Source organism: Canis lupus, chromosome 17, assembly GCF_011100685.1.
Source record: "Canis lupus familiaris isolate Mischka breed German Shepherd chromosome 17, alternate assembly UU_Cfam_GSD_1.0, whole genome shotgun sequence".
NCBI classification, from domain to species: domain Eukaryota; kingdom Metazoa; phylum Chordata; class Mammalia; order Carnivora; family Canidae; genus Canis; species Canis lupus.
The window spans coordinates 24604081-24617489 of record NC_049238.1 but is presented as its reverse complement, the minus strand read 5'-3'; the positions used below and the strand labels follow the sequence as shown (position 1 = coordinate 24617489).

Below are 13409 nucleotides of genomic sequence, written 5' to 3'. Positions count from 1 at the left end.
TGAGGTCCAAGAGCACGACCACCCAGGCTCCTGCCAGTGCCTGTCACACCACCACGTTCTTCCCAGTTTAGGAGGTTGGACTGGGTCATCTCCAAGACCCTTTCCTTTTCACAACCATGAGCTCTTGGTTCTCGTCGGAAAGCACAGAACGTTGCGTGGAGGCTGGTTCAGCTACTAGAGCCATGATAATAAGAATTCCAGCTACCATTTACTTGGCATCTGTTTTTTTTTTTTTAAGATTTTATTTATTTATTCATGAGACACCCAGAGAGAGAGAGAGAAAGAGAGAGAGAGAGAGGAAGAGACACAGGCAGAGGGAGAAACAGGCTCCATGCAGGGAGCCCGATGTGGGACTCAATCCCGGGTCTCCAGGATCACGCCCTGGGCTGAAGGCGGTGCTAAACTGCTGAGCCATCTGGGCTGCCCTACTTGGCATCTGTTAAACACCTGGTGCTTTGCCTGCAGTCTGTGGTCTTCACAAGCCTGCAAGGAAGGTGTCTGTCTGCATTTTATAGGTGACACGTCCAAGTTCGGAGAAGGCAAATGATGTGCCCAAGGGCACACAGCCAGTTTTTGTCAGAGTCAGGATTCTGGCATCACAGCCCAGCTTTCTTTCTCTAACGCTGATGCTGCGTCCTTTGCTCTCCCCCACCTCCTCTTGCCTCTCAGAGCCCCTCGCCCTCTGTCGGACAGGACAGAACCGCCCAATGGGAGGAGTAGCCTGCACATTTGAACTGGATGTTGAAGATAATGGTCGTGACAGTTTTGTCAAGCACGGACTGTTGCCTAACAACATAGTAATAATCTAGGAGGAAAAAAATCTCCTAGTTAAAAATTGTTGTCTCCGCTTTCCAGATGGAGAAACTGAGGCTCAGAAAAGTCCATTCGACGTCCAGCCACACAGTTGAGCCTAAGCTGCACAGCGGTCTTTGTGAGGTTCTTTCAAATCAGCCGTGTTTATTCGGTGTCAGCTACCATGGAAGCTTCTGATTACTATGCTGTAGGACGCTTAAGCAGGATCCTACATGATGAGCAGTCAGCGGACTGGAGAGGACGTGGTTGGTCCGTAGTCCCACAGATGCTCTGTGGTGTACGACCCCCGGGTGAATATTCTATGAACTGTCTCACGCAGCTCTCGGTCTCAGGGTTGAAAACCGTGCCGGGACTGGGACGCTGTGCCTCATGTCTCTCAGATCATCCCTACCTCGTCCAGCACCTCCTCATCCAGGAAGACTCCACCACCCCAGGTGGGGTACGCCTGCCTCTTCTCTCCGAGCCCTGTGCGTGTGCATGCTGCTGGGTCATTGTGCCCATACACGCCTGCCTCCCAGCTGGGTATGGCTGAGGCAGGAGAAATGACCTCTGTCCCCAGAAGCTCTCTGAACAGCAGCTCCCCGTACCCTCCCCCCCGGCCCCCTGCACCAGCCGACCCTAAATAACTTACATCACCAAAACTAGGATTTGGGGTCCCTTTGCCATTCCCGGGACTGTCCCCAGTGCCTGACCTTTGGCACAGCCCTGGCAGTTGTGGTCTTTGAGTCACTCGATTCGATCTTTCTTTTTGTCCTCTCTCTCTGACAGAGACAAGGAGGTCCTGCTAATCTCAGTAGGTGAGATTCACTGGGAGCCTTCGGGAAGGCTGGCTGCCACACGTTTGAAAACCGTCAACTCTAAGTCACCAGCTGAGCTAGGAAGGCATCTCCCAAATTTCTTTCTCCCTTTCTCCGTGAATGGGCATCTGCTCTGCACAGTTCTTGTTTTAGGGACATGGAGATAGACAAGGATCCTTCCCTAGAGGAACTCATAGTCAAATGGGGAAGCCAGCCCATTCTCAGAAAGTTCTAGAAGAGAGATATGTACAGAATTACAGGAGCACAAACAGCGGGTCATTATTTATCTGGGGGAGTATGGAATGCCTTCACAGCAGAAGGGACATTTGCTCTGGGTCTTGAAGGATAAGTAGGAGCTCATTGGGTGGTGAAAGGAGGAAGGACATTGTTCTGTACAGAAGTCATAGTGTGAGCAGTGGTGGAGAGTTCTGGCAGCAAACGATGCTGTCACTGTGGGAGGTCTCGAGGGCTGTGATAGGGACTTTGGACTTTCTGCATCAGGAGCTACTGAGGGCTTTGGGCCAGAAGAAGGCCTGGGCAGAGTTGTGTGTTAGACAGGATAGGAGTGTCAGGGACAGGAGGATGGAGGCAGGAAGACCAGGCAGTCAGGAGGCTGCCACAGGGATCCCCGAGAGAAGCAAGGACTCTCAGAGCGGGACCCACAGGGACGAGGGGGGAGGAGTGGATTCCGGAGGGTTTTCTTAGTAGGTGGAGCTGACATGATAAGGTGAAGAGTTGTCTCTGCAGGCCTGAAGGCCTGAAGGTCATGACTCACATTTCTACTGTCCCTTCCCCTCGTTGGCCTAGGACTGAGATGAGGTGTTTTCAGCCACAGACTTCTTTGAGAATCTAGTGACAACTATGAATCATCTTCCCAGAGGGAAAAAAACCAAACAGAACCACAACAAACCACACATTTGCATACACTACTTTGCAAACAATTTCAGCGGGCTCCTGGTCCCCTGGAAGGCCAGCCTTGGATCCCTGGACCCCAAATGCAAAGCCTCGAGCTGAGGACGAAATTGGAAAATGAAGAGAAGAAACATTTGACTCACCAAATGTCTGTTATTTACTTCCTCGTTTAATATCACTCCCCGTAATTGGACAGGCCCTGAAAGAGCGAGTAACAGGAGGAAGCACTTACCCAGGGATAGTCCCCGGTGGCACCGGCATCACTTGGCGGGTTTATTTTCATTATTATAGTAATTTTCGGGCTGCGGGCTACAATTTTCCCTTGCAGCGAGGTATTAAATTGAAATTACCCCAGATGTAATTGTCATACAAAATGATCCTGGACACGTGGAAATGAATGCTTTTTCAGGACGGGGTTTTATTGTCTCTGCCAGGGTTTTAGGGCTCTGCCTCGTTAAGCATGCCGGATTTCCACGTGTGTGCCAGGAGGTCGGGGTCCGCGTGGTGTGGTGGGCTGGGGCTGCCGGCCCAGGACACGGACCAGGGAGCAGAGCCCAAGACTTGGCGGTGGCACCGTGTGGCTGCTAGGACCCGCTGTGCATTAACTTGGGCATGCAAGAAACCCCACGCTGATATTCTGTACACTAACTTAATTTGGATCCGAGCTCAAGTTCCCCTGAGGAGATGGGAAATCTAGTTTCGCTCATTTTGGGAACCCCCCTGCCCTGGGGGTCTTAACCCAGGCTGTGCAGCTGGGGCAGTCCCCGCAGACAGCAGGCATCCCTCTGTGCTGGTGACTTCCACAGTGCCCTTGGTTCCAGCCCTTCCGATCCGCTCTGCCCCCTGAAGGTCTTACTGTCGTCCTGCCTTTCCTTCCCCAGATGTACCATGCTGGTGTACTGCGCGGACCTCCCCCCCACCAGCATCATCATCACCTTCCACAACGAGGCCCGCTCCACCCTGCTCAGAACCATTCGCAGGTAAGACCACCTTCCTGGGCCCTCCCAGGCCTGCCCTGGGAAGAGGGTGTCTGCTCACGGTGGCAGGGGCGGGGGAGGGGGAGGCTGGCCCTGTCATAAAAATGTCAGGCATTTCTGACTCTTAGGACTTGGCTCTGCCAAGTGCCGTGGGGCCCAGCACCTGCATCGCCACAGCCTTCCACGTGGCCACAAGCCACGGTGCAAATCCAAGCAGCCCGAAGGCAGTGGCTGACATTGACTTTCCCAACCACCCACCTTCTGTTCCAACCCTGATCCTGCTCCGCCTCCCCACCAGCCCTCAGCACCAAGGCTGGGCCCCATTCTTGCTCTCACAAGTGCATCCTTCCTTTGGCCCATGGCCTGTGTGAATCTGGAACATAACAGAAGTTCCAGCACCAGCTCCCAGCAGAGCTCCCATCAGAACACAGACGGGACCCTGGGGACTTGGCCCTGGTTGTTTTGGCTCCCCTTCCCCATGCTGTGTCCTTCCACAACTCCGAAGCTCTCTCCCCATGCCCATCCTCCCCTCAACACCATCTGGCCTCCCCTTCGTCTCTCAGGTCTCCAGCAGCATTGGCATCTCAGACGGTGGCAATGGCAACCATCAGTCACGAGGTCCCCTTATGTGCAGACATGCCACAGCTCATGCTCTCAGCTGGGGAGGTGAGAGGCCACTGCTGTACCCACTCTATAGCTGAGGAAACTGAGACTCAGAGACACTAAATCAAAGCCTCCTGTTGCTCAGCTAATAGTGGTGAAGCTGGGTTCAAACCCTTGCACTCTGACAGTTCTTCTCAGCAGCCTCCATGGGCCAGGCTAGTCTCCCAGGTGGTGTTCAGCATCCCTGGTGTTGGGGCTGGCCCTGGGATAAAGTGCCTGCATACTCCCAGGGCCCCGGGACCCATGGCCGGCATGAGCCCGTCCCTATCTGGTAGGCAGCACAACACATGGTCGCCTGATCCCACAGAGAGGGAAGCCCTAGGATAGGACCACCAAGCATGGCAAAGTCTCTTGTCATTTCCCTCACTAAGCCATTCCTTCCTCTGCCTCGCTGTGGGCAGGCAGGGAAGCTCCAGGTGATGGGAGGGAGTCAGCAATAGGCTCACCCTGACGGCAGGCACCAAGTCTTGGGTGCCACCTGCCACTTAGGACGAATGTTTGCCGTGCAGGGTCCGTGTGTCCCATATAAATGCAGGGAGGGACCTGCCCAAACACGCATCGTCTCACCCCTGTCCACCGGGGCAGCTCTGTCTGCTGCCCAGATGTCCTTGGCAGCCGGCTGGCTGGTTCCTTCTGCCAGCTGCTTGCCCTGACTGTCCTAGCTGCTGTATTCACCCCACAGATCACCAGATTCACATTTGATTTTCCAGCAAGGCTTCAATTCTTGGTAAGAAAACGCCCTGAGTCACTGTCAGGAGTCACTGAGAGTCTCACAGTAGACTAATAAAGTACCTTTCTGATTTGTAAACCCGAGCAGGTATGTGTCGAGGAACACGGGTACAAGATGATCGGATTTACCTGGGTCTTTTCTGGTGAAGGGAGACTGTTGTTTCTGGGCCTTGCAGATTGAGCAGCCGGGCAGTGGAGCAGAGGTGGCTGCTTTCAGAATGCCAGCCATAGCCCCACTGCCATCATGATCTCCTTGGCACTAGGTAGGCTTTCTGGAACAAATTTAGGGCAACCTCTGCCTTTCCCACAATTCAGGGTGGCTATTCCACAAGGTCATGTCTGGGCATGTCTGCCAGATGTTTCCATGAGGACACTATAGGATCAGAGAATGGCTCCTCGCCCTCTGGACTGGCCTCTCTTCTTCCTGAAGGAGTCCTCTGACATCATACACCTCCACCGCCTCAACACACACACACACACACACACACACACACACACACACACACAAAGGCCTTCTGATGGGCTCCTTTCTGCACATCTCAACTCTAGCACTTAATGCATTTTTCCCAGATGTAATCTTCAATGAATTCCATTAGGGTAAGGACTACATCTTGTTCATCTCTTACCTGAGTTCCCTGTGACTCAGTTGACTGATCAAGGAAATGGGCATAATGACCATAGCTACCACATAGAGTTGCTTTGGGTTCAGTCAGGTAAGGAACCAACAACCGTGGCCAGCATAGCCTGGGTACTTGAGCAACATGAGCTATGTCTGTGTTCACATCTGCATAGTTGCTGAGTTCTCAAAAGAAAAGAGGCTGTGGGGGTACCTGGGGTCACAAGACCTATGGTTAATTCCTTCCCTTATAAGGCACTTCCTAGCCAGGTGACCTTGTGTGGGTCACTGACTGCATCCATAAGGAAAAGGATAAAAATAACTTTCATGTTTCCAGTGTTCCAGTTCTATCACATTTCCCACAAGAAGGCATTACCTGGGGACATGTTATAATATGTTATAATATCCTGTGGGGCTCCCAAGTCCCCGCATATTTCCCATATAGGGTCACTCCAGCTGCTGCCTGTAGACTCATCCCTTTCAGCTATAAGACATATTTTCCTTTCTCTTCCCACTGCTCCTCCATCTCTTTATAATAGTAATAATGACACTTTATAATAATATTATTAATATTTTAAATGTATGTTGAGCTTTATGGTCTCCAGAACATATTACATCTCACATCAGTTGGAGTCCCATCCGGAACTTGTGAAGTCAGGGGTGCATAAGGTGAAGGGAGGCCCAAGGCCACCAGGCTGAGAAGCACAGGAGCCAAGACTGAGGCTTCTGACTTCCTGAGGGAATGTGGGGGACAGCTAAGGGTGCAGCCCCAGCGCCACTGTCCACCACCCTGATGAGGGCTGCCCTGAGGCCCCGGTGCCCTATGCTCTGAAAGGGGACTTGAGTCCCAACCATTCCACTTTTCAGAAGGCACCGCAGAAGTGCCAGACCATACACCAAACTGCTAGGCACTTTGCCAGGAGACCCATGGACCCACTTCCTGCCTCTGGGGAACTTCTGACATAGGCCAGGCCCCCTGGCTCAGATCCAAGTGTGATTATGTGGAAACAGCAGAACCTGGGGAGAAGTGTGTGTGGACTGACAGGCTTTTACATCATAAGTAGGGTGAAGGTGAATTTTGGGGATGGAAGCGAGGAAGATTACTTCTAGAAGTTTCCATGGCCCGGTATTATTTGCCCTGGGATTTGCTACCTTCCTCATACTCCCTATCTCCATGCACTAATAAATCACTGGCACTGAGATGGACCTGAATGAGGAGCACTTCCTATCTCATTTTGTCATCAATGAAAGGATCTTCTCTAAGGTATCTTTCATCTTTAATGTTCCAGAATTCTGATGGCATTGGTGTCAGGCTCTGAAAAAAAAATGCTCAAGGAGAGGACTGAAGGTACCCTCTCCCTCCCACCCCCCAGCACTTGGCCAAGCTTTCGTCCCTCTGACCATCCCTACCCAAGCCCTCTGGCCCCCTGGCCCCCTGAGCTCCCGAGGTAGCTAGGGGGCTGGGGGCTGGAAGGACACACATGGGGCACTCAGAGCCAGGCAGCAGCCTGATGGGGGTGGATGATGCGGGGAGGGAAAGAGCCACAACCCAGATCAGTGAGGGGACTTCTTTCACTTCAGGAGAGAGAAAGCAAGCCCTGAGGAATCGTTCATCCAGTGGGTCCCTGTGTATGCGTGAGACCCAGGGCCATCCCCTTTCCTTTCGGGATCCTTCAACCTTACACCTCCCATGGGGGCTCTAGCTCGGGTGCAGTTGATCTCTTTATATCCTGAATCTCCTTACTGCTACTTTTTTGTAAAATCCTGGATTTAGAAAAACAAGTTCTTAGGTTAGGGTGGATAGGAAATGGGACTCTGGAGTGAGATATCCCTACTCTGCTACCAACTGTGTGACCCTGGATAAGCTCCTGTACCCCTCTGCCTCAGTTTCCTTTTCTGTAAAACAAGAACTACTGATAATTACCTCATATGATTATGGAGAAGAGTGAGTACAGATAGATAAAGCCCTTGATGCAGTGCATGGCACCGAGGGAGCCTGTACAAGTGACAGCAGGCGCCGTGATGCCCCTCCAGCCAGGGTAGGCAGCAGTGCTGTGGCTCTCACACTTGAGCCCACATCATATCCCCTGGAGATTCCCATCCTAACTCAGGTGTCCTAACTCAATAAGGCTAGTGGGGCCCAAGTATTTACATTTGCAACAAGTCCCCGGGTGATGTAGATGCTGCTGGCCCTGGGACCACGCTTTGAGAACCAGAATCATCATTATTGCCAATACCCGGCTTCTGAAAGCAGCCACGGCGCTATGCTCAATGCTAAGCACCTCTCATGCAGCCGAGAAAGGTACTGCAAGTTCAGCACCTAAGTACCTCAGTACTGAAGCTCTGAAGCCAGCGAATAGCAGATATGGGGATAGAGTACTTGAACCCAAGTCAGCCTGACTCCAGAACAACTAACCTCAACTGTCAGCCTGCCTCAGGTCTTCATTCAACTGGTATTTATGGAGCATTTGGATAAACCCTGCCTGCATATAGCACCTCGGAGTTCACAAAGCAATTTCAAATACATTTCCTCATTTCATACGCACAAAAGCCTGTGAAGTAGGTCAAGTATTAATATCTCCTGCCTTTACAAGGAAAATGTAATTACAGATGAAAACGAAGGCTGGGAGCAGCCTGGCGGCTCGTTCAGGATTGCATAGCTAGTAGATGGTGGAGGCCACCCGGCCTCCCACGCTGCTCACATGGCCTTGCCCGCCGCCGCCTCCCAGGATGCTTTAGTGTGGGCCCCACCGTCGGGGCCCAGTAGCGGAAAGTAGAAGGTGTAGGTAGACGCTGGCTACACAGCTACCCCTGGCAGAGAAGTGAGCTGTGTGTAAGGAGACTCCATTCTAGAATACTTCCCGGGAAGAGTACGGTCCGGGTATGCCCGTGAGGTGAGCCCTCGCTCCCATGCTGAGGCTCTAGGGACGGAGCATGGAACAGCCAACAGCCATAGTGGGAGAGAGGCTTATCCTCAGCTGGAGGAAAAGGAGGGCTGGCTTTGTGGTAGAGGGGCTGGTGAAGTGTTCTGGTGGACAAACGGGGGTGATGGAGCAGCCAGGGTCCAGGTGGTGGGAATGGCAGCGATATGCAGAGGGGAGGGCCCTGGGCCAGGCCAGGTCCCCTGGGCTAGACCTGACCTTTCTCCTCGAGCCACCCTCGGAGCCCAGAACACCTGCCCATCTCAGGCCCTCCCAATCCTGAGCCACTTTTCCTGGAGCCCCCCGCTATCACTCCAATTGCTCTGATTAGAGGAGCAAAAACAAGCCAGGTGTTACCAGGAAATGGTCTAATTAGCACTTAGTGCTGACGATTTCGGAGTTGTTTTTTTTTTTTTTCTTTTTTAAACCCTGGACATTTTTTATTCGCTAATCATCTCTCAGTTCAACTAGCACAGAGCTGCACGCGATTTACCTTTTGATGTTCACAGAAGAAGAACTCTTGAATTTCAAAGAGCCGGCAGGGATTTGGGGGGAATCTCATGCAGAAGCTGCAGCCTTAATCAAACCTCATTAGAGGGTATTCTTCAAGCAGGTTTTCCTCTCTTGCTGCCTCCCTCCCCGCTTCCCTGTCTGATTAGGGGACTGGTTATTGGGTTGGTGTGTGTTTTCTTTGGGACTGTCAATTGATCCCATGTGGCGAGGGTCTCCTCCCACCACCCTCTGCCCCTCCCTGTCTCCACCTCCCAACCAAGAGCTCAGGGCTTGGAGTCAGGGTTCCTCTCCCACCTTATACTAGTTGCCATGGTGAGAATTAAGGCTTCATAAATAAAAGTAGCTCCAGGCAAAGTTCTCCTCCTAGAGAGTCTCTTCATCCTGCTTCCACAGGGTGGCTCACCTCAACGGTTCTCAGACTGGCCCTCCTGAGAGGAGAACACTCAGTGCCTCCACCAGCATCATCTGAACCCCTCCCCAACCCGCACAGGGCCACGAGCATCCCATGGTGGGCGGGGTGGCCCTGGAATGTGTCTGAGGAACTGTGTGGTTTGGGATGTTCAGAGGTTGATTATGGCCTGAAACCCCCAGAGGAACATGGAAACCCAGCCTTGCCTTATGAGTACAGATCCACAGCATAGGCTGACATGTGAAGTCAATCCCAGAATCATTACTGCCGCACAAAAATAGTGGTAATTGCCACTTCGAGCTAGACATGGTGCTGAATGTTCTAGAAACATTTTCTCTCCAATCCTCCCAACGGCCAAGTGAGGTAGATACTACTGTTCTTATTCCTGTTGTGCAGATGGGGCTACTCACTACACAGAGTGGTAGAGCCACTTGCCCAGGATCCCACAGCTTGTAGCAAGTAGCTCCTCGACTGCCAACTTCTGGCAGGTAGAACAGGCCTTCCCTTTGGTCCTCGTAGAACCTAAGCATATAGTAGGTGTGCAGTACACACCCCTGGAGGGACTGATGGGCCACAGCTCTGGGCTGGCCTCTGGTGACACAGAGAGTACTGACAAGGACCCTGCCCCCAGAGATAGGACCATCTAAAGGGGCCAGCAAAACCAGCCCTCAGAGTCCAGCATGGAGAAGGCCGCAGGATAGTGCTCACTGAGTAGCTGGGAAGCTGTTAGGGAGTAAATGTGTTGAACTGGTGGCAGAGGAAGGGTGTTTCATGGCATCAGGGGTGACCAGGCTCTTGGTTATGAGCAAGCAAGATGCCACCAAATCAGGGCCTAAAGCATGAGGAGGCTGGGAACAGGGGCCGTGTCCAGATTGTGAAGAGGATGCTGAGGGTTTGAGTGTAGACAGTGGCGAGCCACTGTGACGTTTTGTCAACTTATTTGTTTGCATGAGTGAGGAAAGTCACACTTTCCAGAGATCAGACCTAGGCTCCAGAAAGCTCCCTCTTAAGGCCCTGAGAGGATGGCCTGGACAGGTCAAGGCAGCTGCAAAAAATGAGGCAAAAGTTGAGCTTCTATCTTATACAGAGGTATAAGAGTTGGACACGGTTTGAGGGACCTTTTCTAGTAGAACCAGGAGGTCTTGGTCACTGATTGGATACGGGGCTTTTGGGTGGCAGCGAGGGAGGGCAGTCATTGAGGATGACTCCTGGGTTCCTGTCTCGGTGCCAAGTGCATGGGTGGCATTCCCTAGGAGAAAGCGGGGTCATATCCCAGGGGCTCCCAGGTGAGTAGTGTGACGGTGCAAGCCCTTTGGTTGCTCTGAGTTTTCATTCCTCAAATGAGATGGTGTCTAAAGCTCCGGTTAACACATACGTTTGCCACTAGAAGTCTTAATTATCTCCCCTCCTTCCACCTCACAGCGTATTAAATCGCACACCTATGAATCTGATCCAGGAAATCATATTAGTGGATGACTTCAGCAATGACCGTAAGTATCTTGGCCCCCTGGCTCTGTGGGTACAAGTTTCTGTTCCCAGACCCCGAGTAACAGGCAGGGGCAGTCCACTGGTTCTCCAGGGATGGAGGAAAGCCTGGGTTTGTAGCAGATATGGAAGCCTTGGAGTGTCCATGAGGGGCTCGAGAGGGAGATAAGCCTTATATTTTAAAAAACAATTTCTTGGGGCGCCTGGGTGGCTCAATCGGTTAAGTGTCCTTCAGCTCAGGTCATGATCTCGGGGTCTTGGGATTGAGCCCCACATCAGGCTCCCTTTCCAGTAGGGAATCTGCTTCTCCCTCTCTCTGCGCATGTGTGCTCGCTCACTCTGTCTCTGTCAAAACAAATATTAAATAAAATCTTAAAAAAAAAAAAAACAGAAATACCCCCAAATTTCTTGGATTCTCTGCCGTGAGTCTTTGAGGACCTATGCAGTAAATTTAGTAGATCCTTGATTGGGTTGGGGGGGGGGGGTGTGTGTGCACACACACGTATGTCACTGCCCCCTAACCAACGTTCTTGGACATGGAAACCTTCAGAGGATTGACCCTGGGACCCAGAGCTCAGAGCAATTTGTATCACTAGAGGTTCCTGACTTGTATCTGGGGTAATCTGCTAGTCTGAGCCGAGTCTGAAACACCCTCTCCTTTCATTCCTGCACGAGGGCTGGGTGGACTCTGGGGGGGTGCCATTGGGACATCCCATCACCTGGCCATGCCCAGTGAGTAGCTGCCTTCTGACCATCCAGCCAATGGGCACTTTTTCCTAGCTACCCTATTAAAGAACCACATCTCCTTTCCCCAAGAAGAGCATATAGGTGTCTTCAGATGTGTGTGTGTTAAGTTTGACGGACGTGACAACTGTAGAAGCATCCTCAGATGTCAAGTGTTGGTAGTACTGACTCCTCTGAGAGCCATCATCCCAGCAGCCTGGGTACAGTTCCAGTCAGGACCAACTCTTCCCAGTGACAAACCAGGGGGAGCAGGCAATGGCCCTGGGGACAGTTGCAAGCCCTAGGAGAAGAGTCTGTCCCCACCAGTGCTGATGCTGAAAAGTAGGCATAGGAGCCACTACCACCCCAAAGTCTGCTATAGGATGGCTGTAACCCACACCCATGGCATAGCCTCAGAACCCTGGAAGTAACGCCTAAGTGAGCTGTGCACCGGGTCCAGAGTACTAAGGTAAGACTCTGAGTACTGAAACTCGGTGATCTCCCTTCCCTAGAGAGGAAGGAGTGGGAGGTGGCCTGGCACTGAAGCTGGAGAAGCATAGACTGCTGGATTGACTCAGAAGTGGAACAGCTTTGTGAAGCCAGACTGCCCAGCTTCAAACCCAAGACTTGTCACTTATGCACTGGCTATGTACCTCTGCCAGAGGTTAACTTCCATGTGCCTCAGTTTCCCTGATGTACAGTGGAGATCATTATAATTATATGGCTTATGTAAGGATTTAGAAGTGTTAACACATTCAAAGTGCTGGAACAGTACCAGGCCCAGAGGGAGCCTCTGTGAGTCTTTGCTATCACTCTGTAGAGTCCAGAGCCAAAGAGAGGCTAAGGCTGGTAAACCAGTGAAGCAAAGCCAACATGGTGGTGTCACAATATAGAGTTTAGAGGATTGATAAATTAAGCAAGTGACAGGGCAAGCAGGCAAGCCAGAGGATGGTGTGTGTGTTAAGGATGCTTAAGATGCACCTCCTGCCCATCCTGGCACATTCCCCCGAACAGTGGAAAGTTAAGCCAGCTCTGTGTGATGGGATACACTGGACAGATCACTTAACATATAAAGTCCCTAGTTATCAAAAGTCCATGATCAGAAAGGAAACTCTGAAATCCATCTCATCCATTGTGTGGTCTCCCAGCAGTTTTTGCTAGACCCCACTAGAGTGAGCAGGACTCTGTCTCATGTTTTTAATTGTCTGTGAAAAAGGAGAAGAGTCTCCAGGTGACCATACCAAGAATTCCCATCTGGAAGTGTGTCCTAGTAAGCGCACAGGTGCTGCTGTGTGACTGATCTGCTTCAAAGAGGCCACCTTGGGGCGCCTAGGTGGCTCAGTGGTTGAGCGTCTGCCTTTGGCTCAGATTGTGATCTGGGGGTCCTGGGATCAAGTTCTGTCATCAGGCTCCCAGGAGGGAGCCTGCTTCTTCCTCTGCCTATGTCTCTGCCTCTCTATGTCTCTCATAAATAAAGAAAATTTTTGGAAAAAAAAGAAAGGCCCCCTTGAGGCCACTTGGCATGGACTGGGCCTCGTATCTCAATAGAAGTGGTCAGTCTACCTTGTCCAAAACCCACAACCACCCCTGGAGTCAGGACAGGGCTCTGCAGTTGGGGGTGGGGACAGCAAGCTGGGCTGTCTCACCTACTCTTCCGGTTCACGTCCATCCCGGGGTGCTCATGCCACATAACCTTTTATCTTCACAGCTGACGACTGCTTGCAGCTCATCAAGTTGCCCAAGGTGAAGTGTATACGCAATAGTGAGCGGCAAGGTAGGTCTGTGCAGGGCGGCAGGCCCCTGGGGCGTAAGTGGGGGGGGGGTGTTGGGGGTGTGTGTGTGAGCATCTGG

The 13409-nt window shown here is 51.9% G+C and overlaps 1 protein-coding gene across 2 annotated transcripts in view; it reads left to right on the top strand.

The window, feature by feature from the left end:
• GALNT14 (polypeptide N-acetylgalactosaminyltransferase 14) overlaps positions 1–13409 on the top strand; it is a 205447-nt gene that overhangs the window by 152235 nt on the left and 39803 nt on the right. For both annotated transcript variants that reach the window (XM_038561198.1, XM_038561199.1), the window contains exons 3-5: positions 3404–3502; positions 10773–10840; positions 13267–13332. In XM_038561198.1, coding sequence (XP_038417126.1) covers positions 3404–3502; positions 10773–10840; positions 13267–13332 — 233 coding nt within the window. The remainder of the gene's footprint in view (positions 1–3403; positions 3503–10772; positions 10841–13266; positions 13333–13409) is intronic.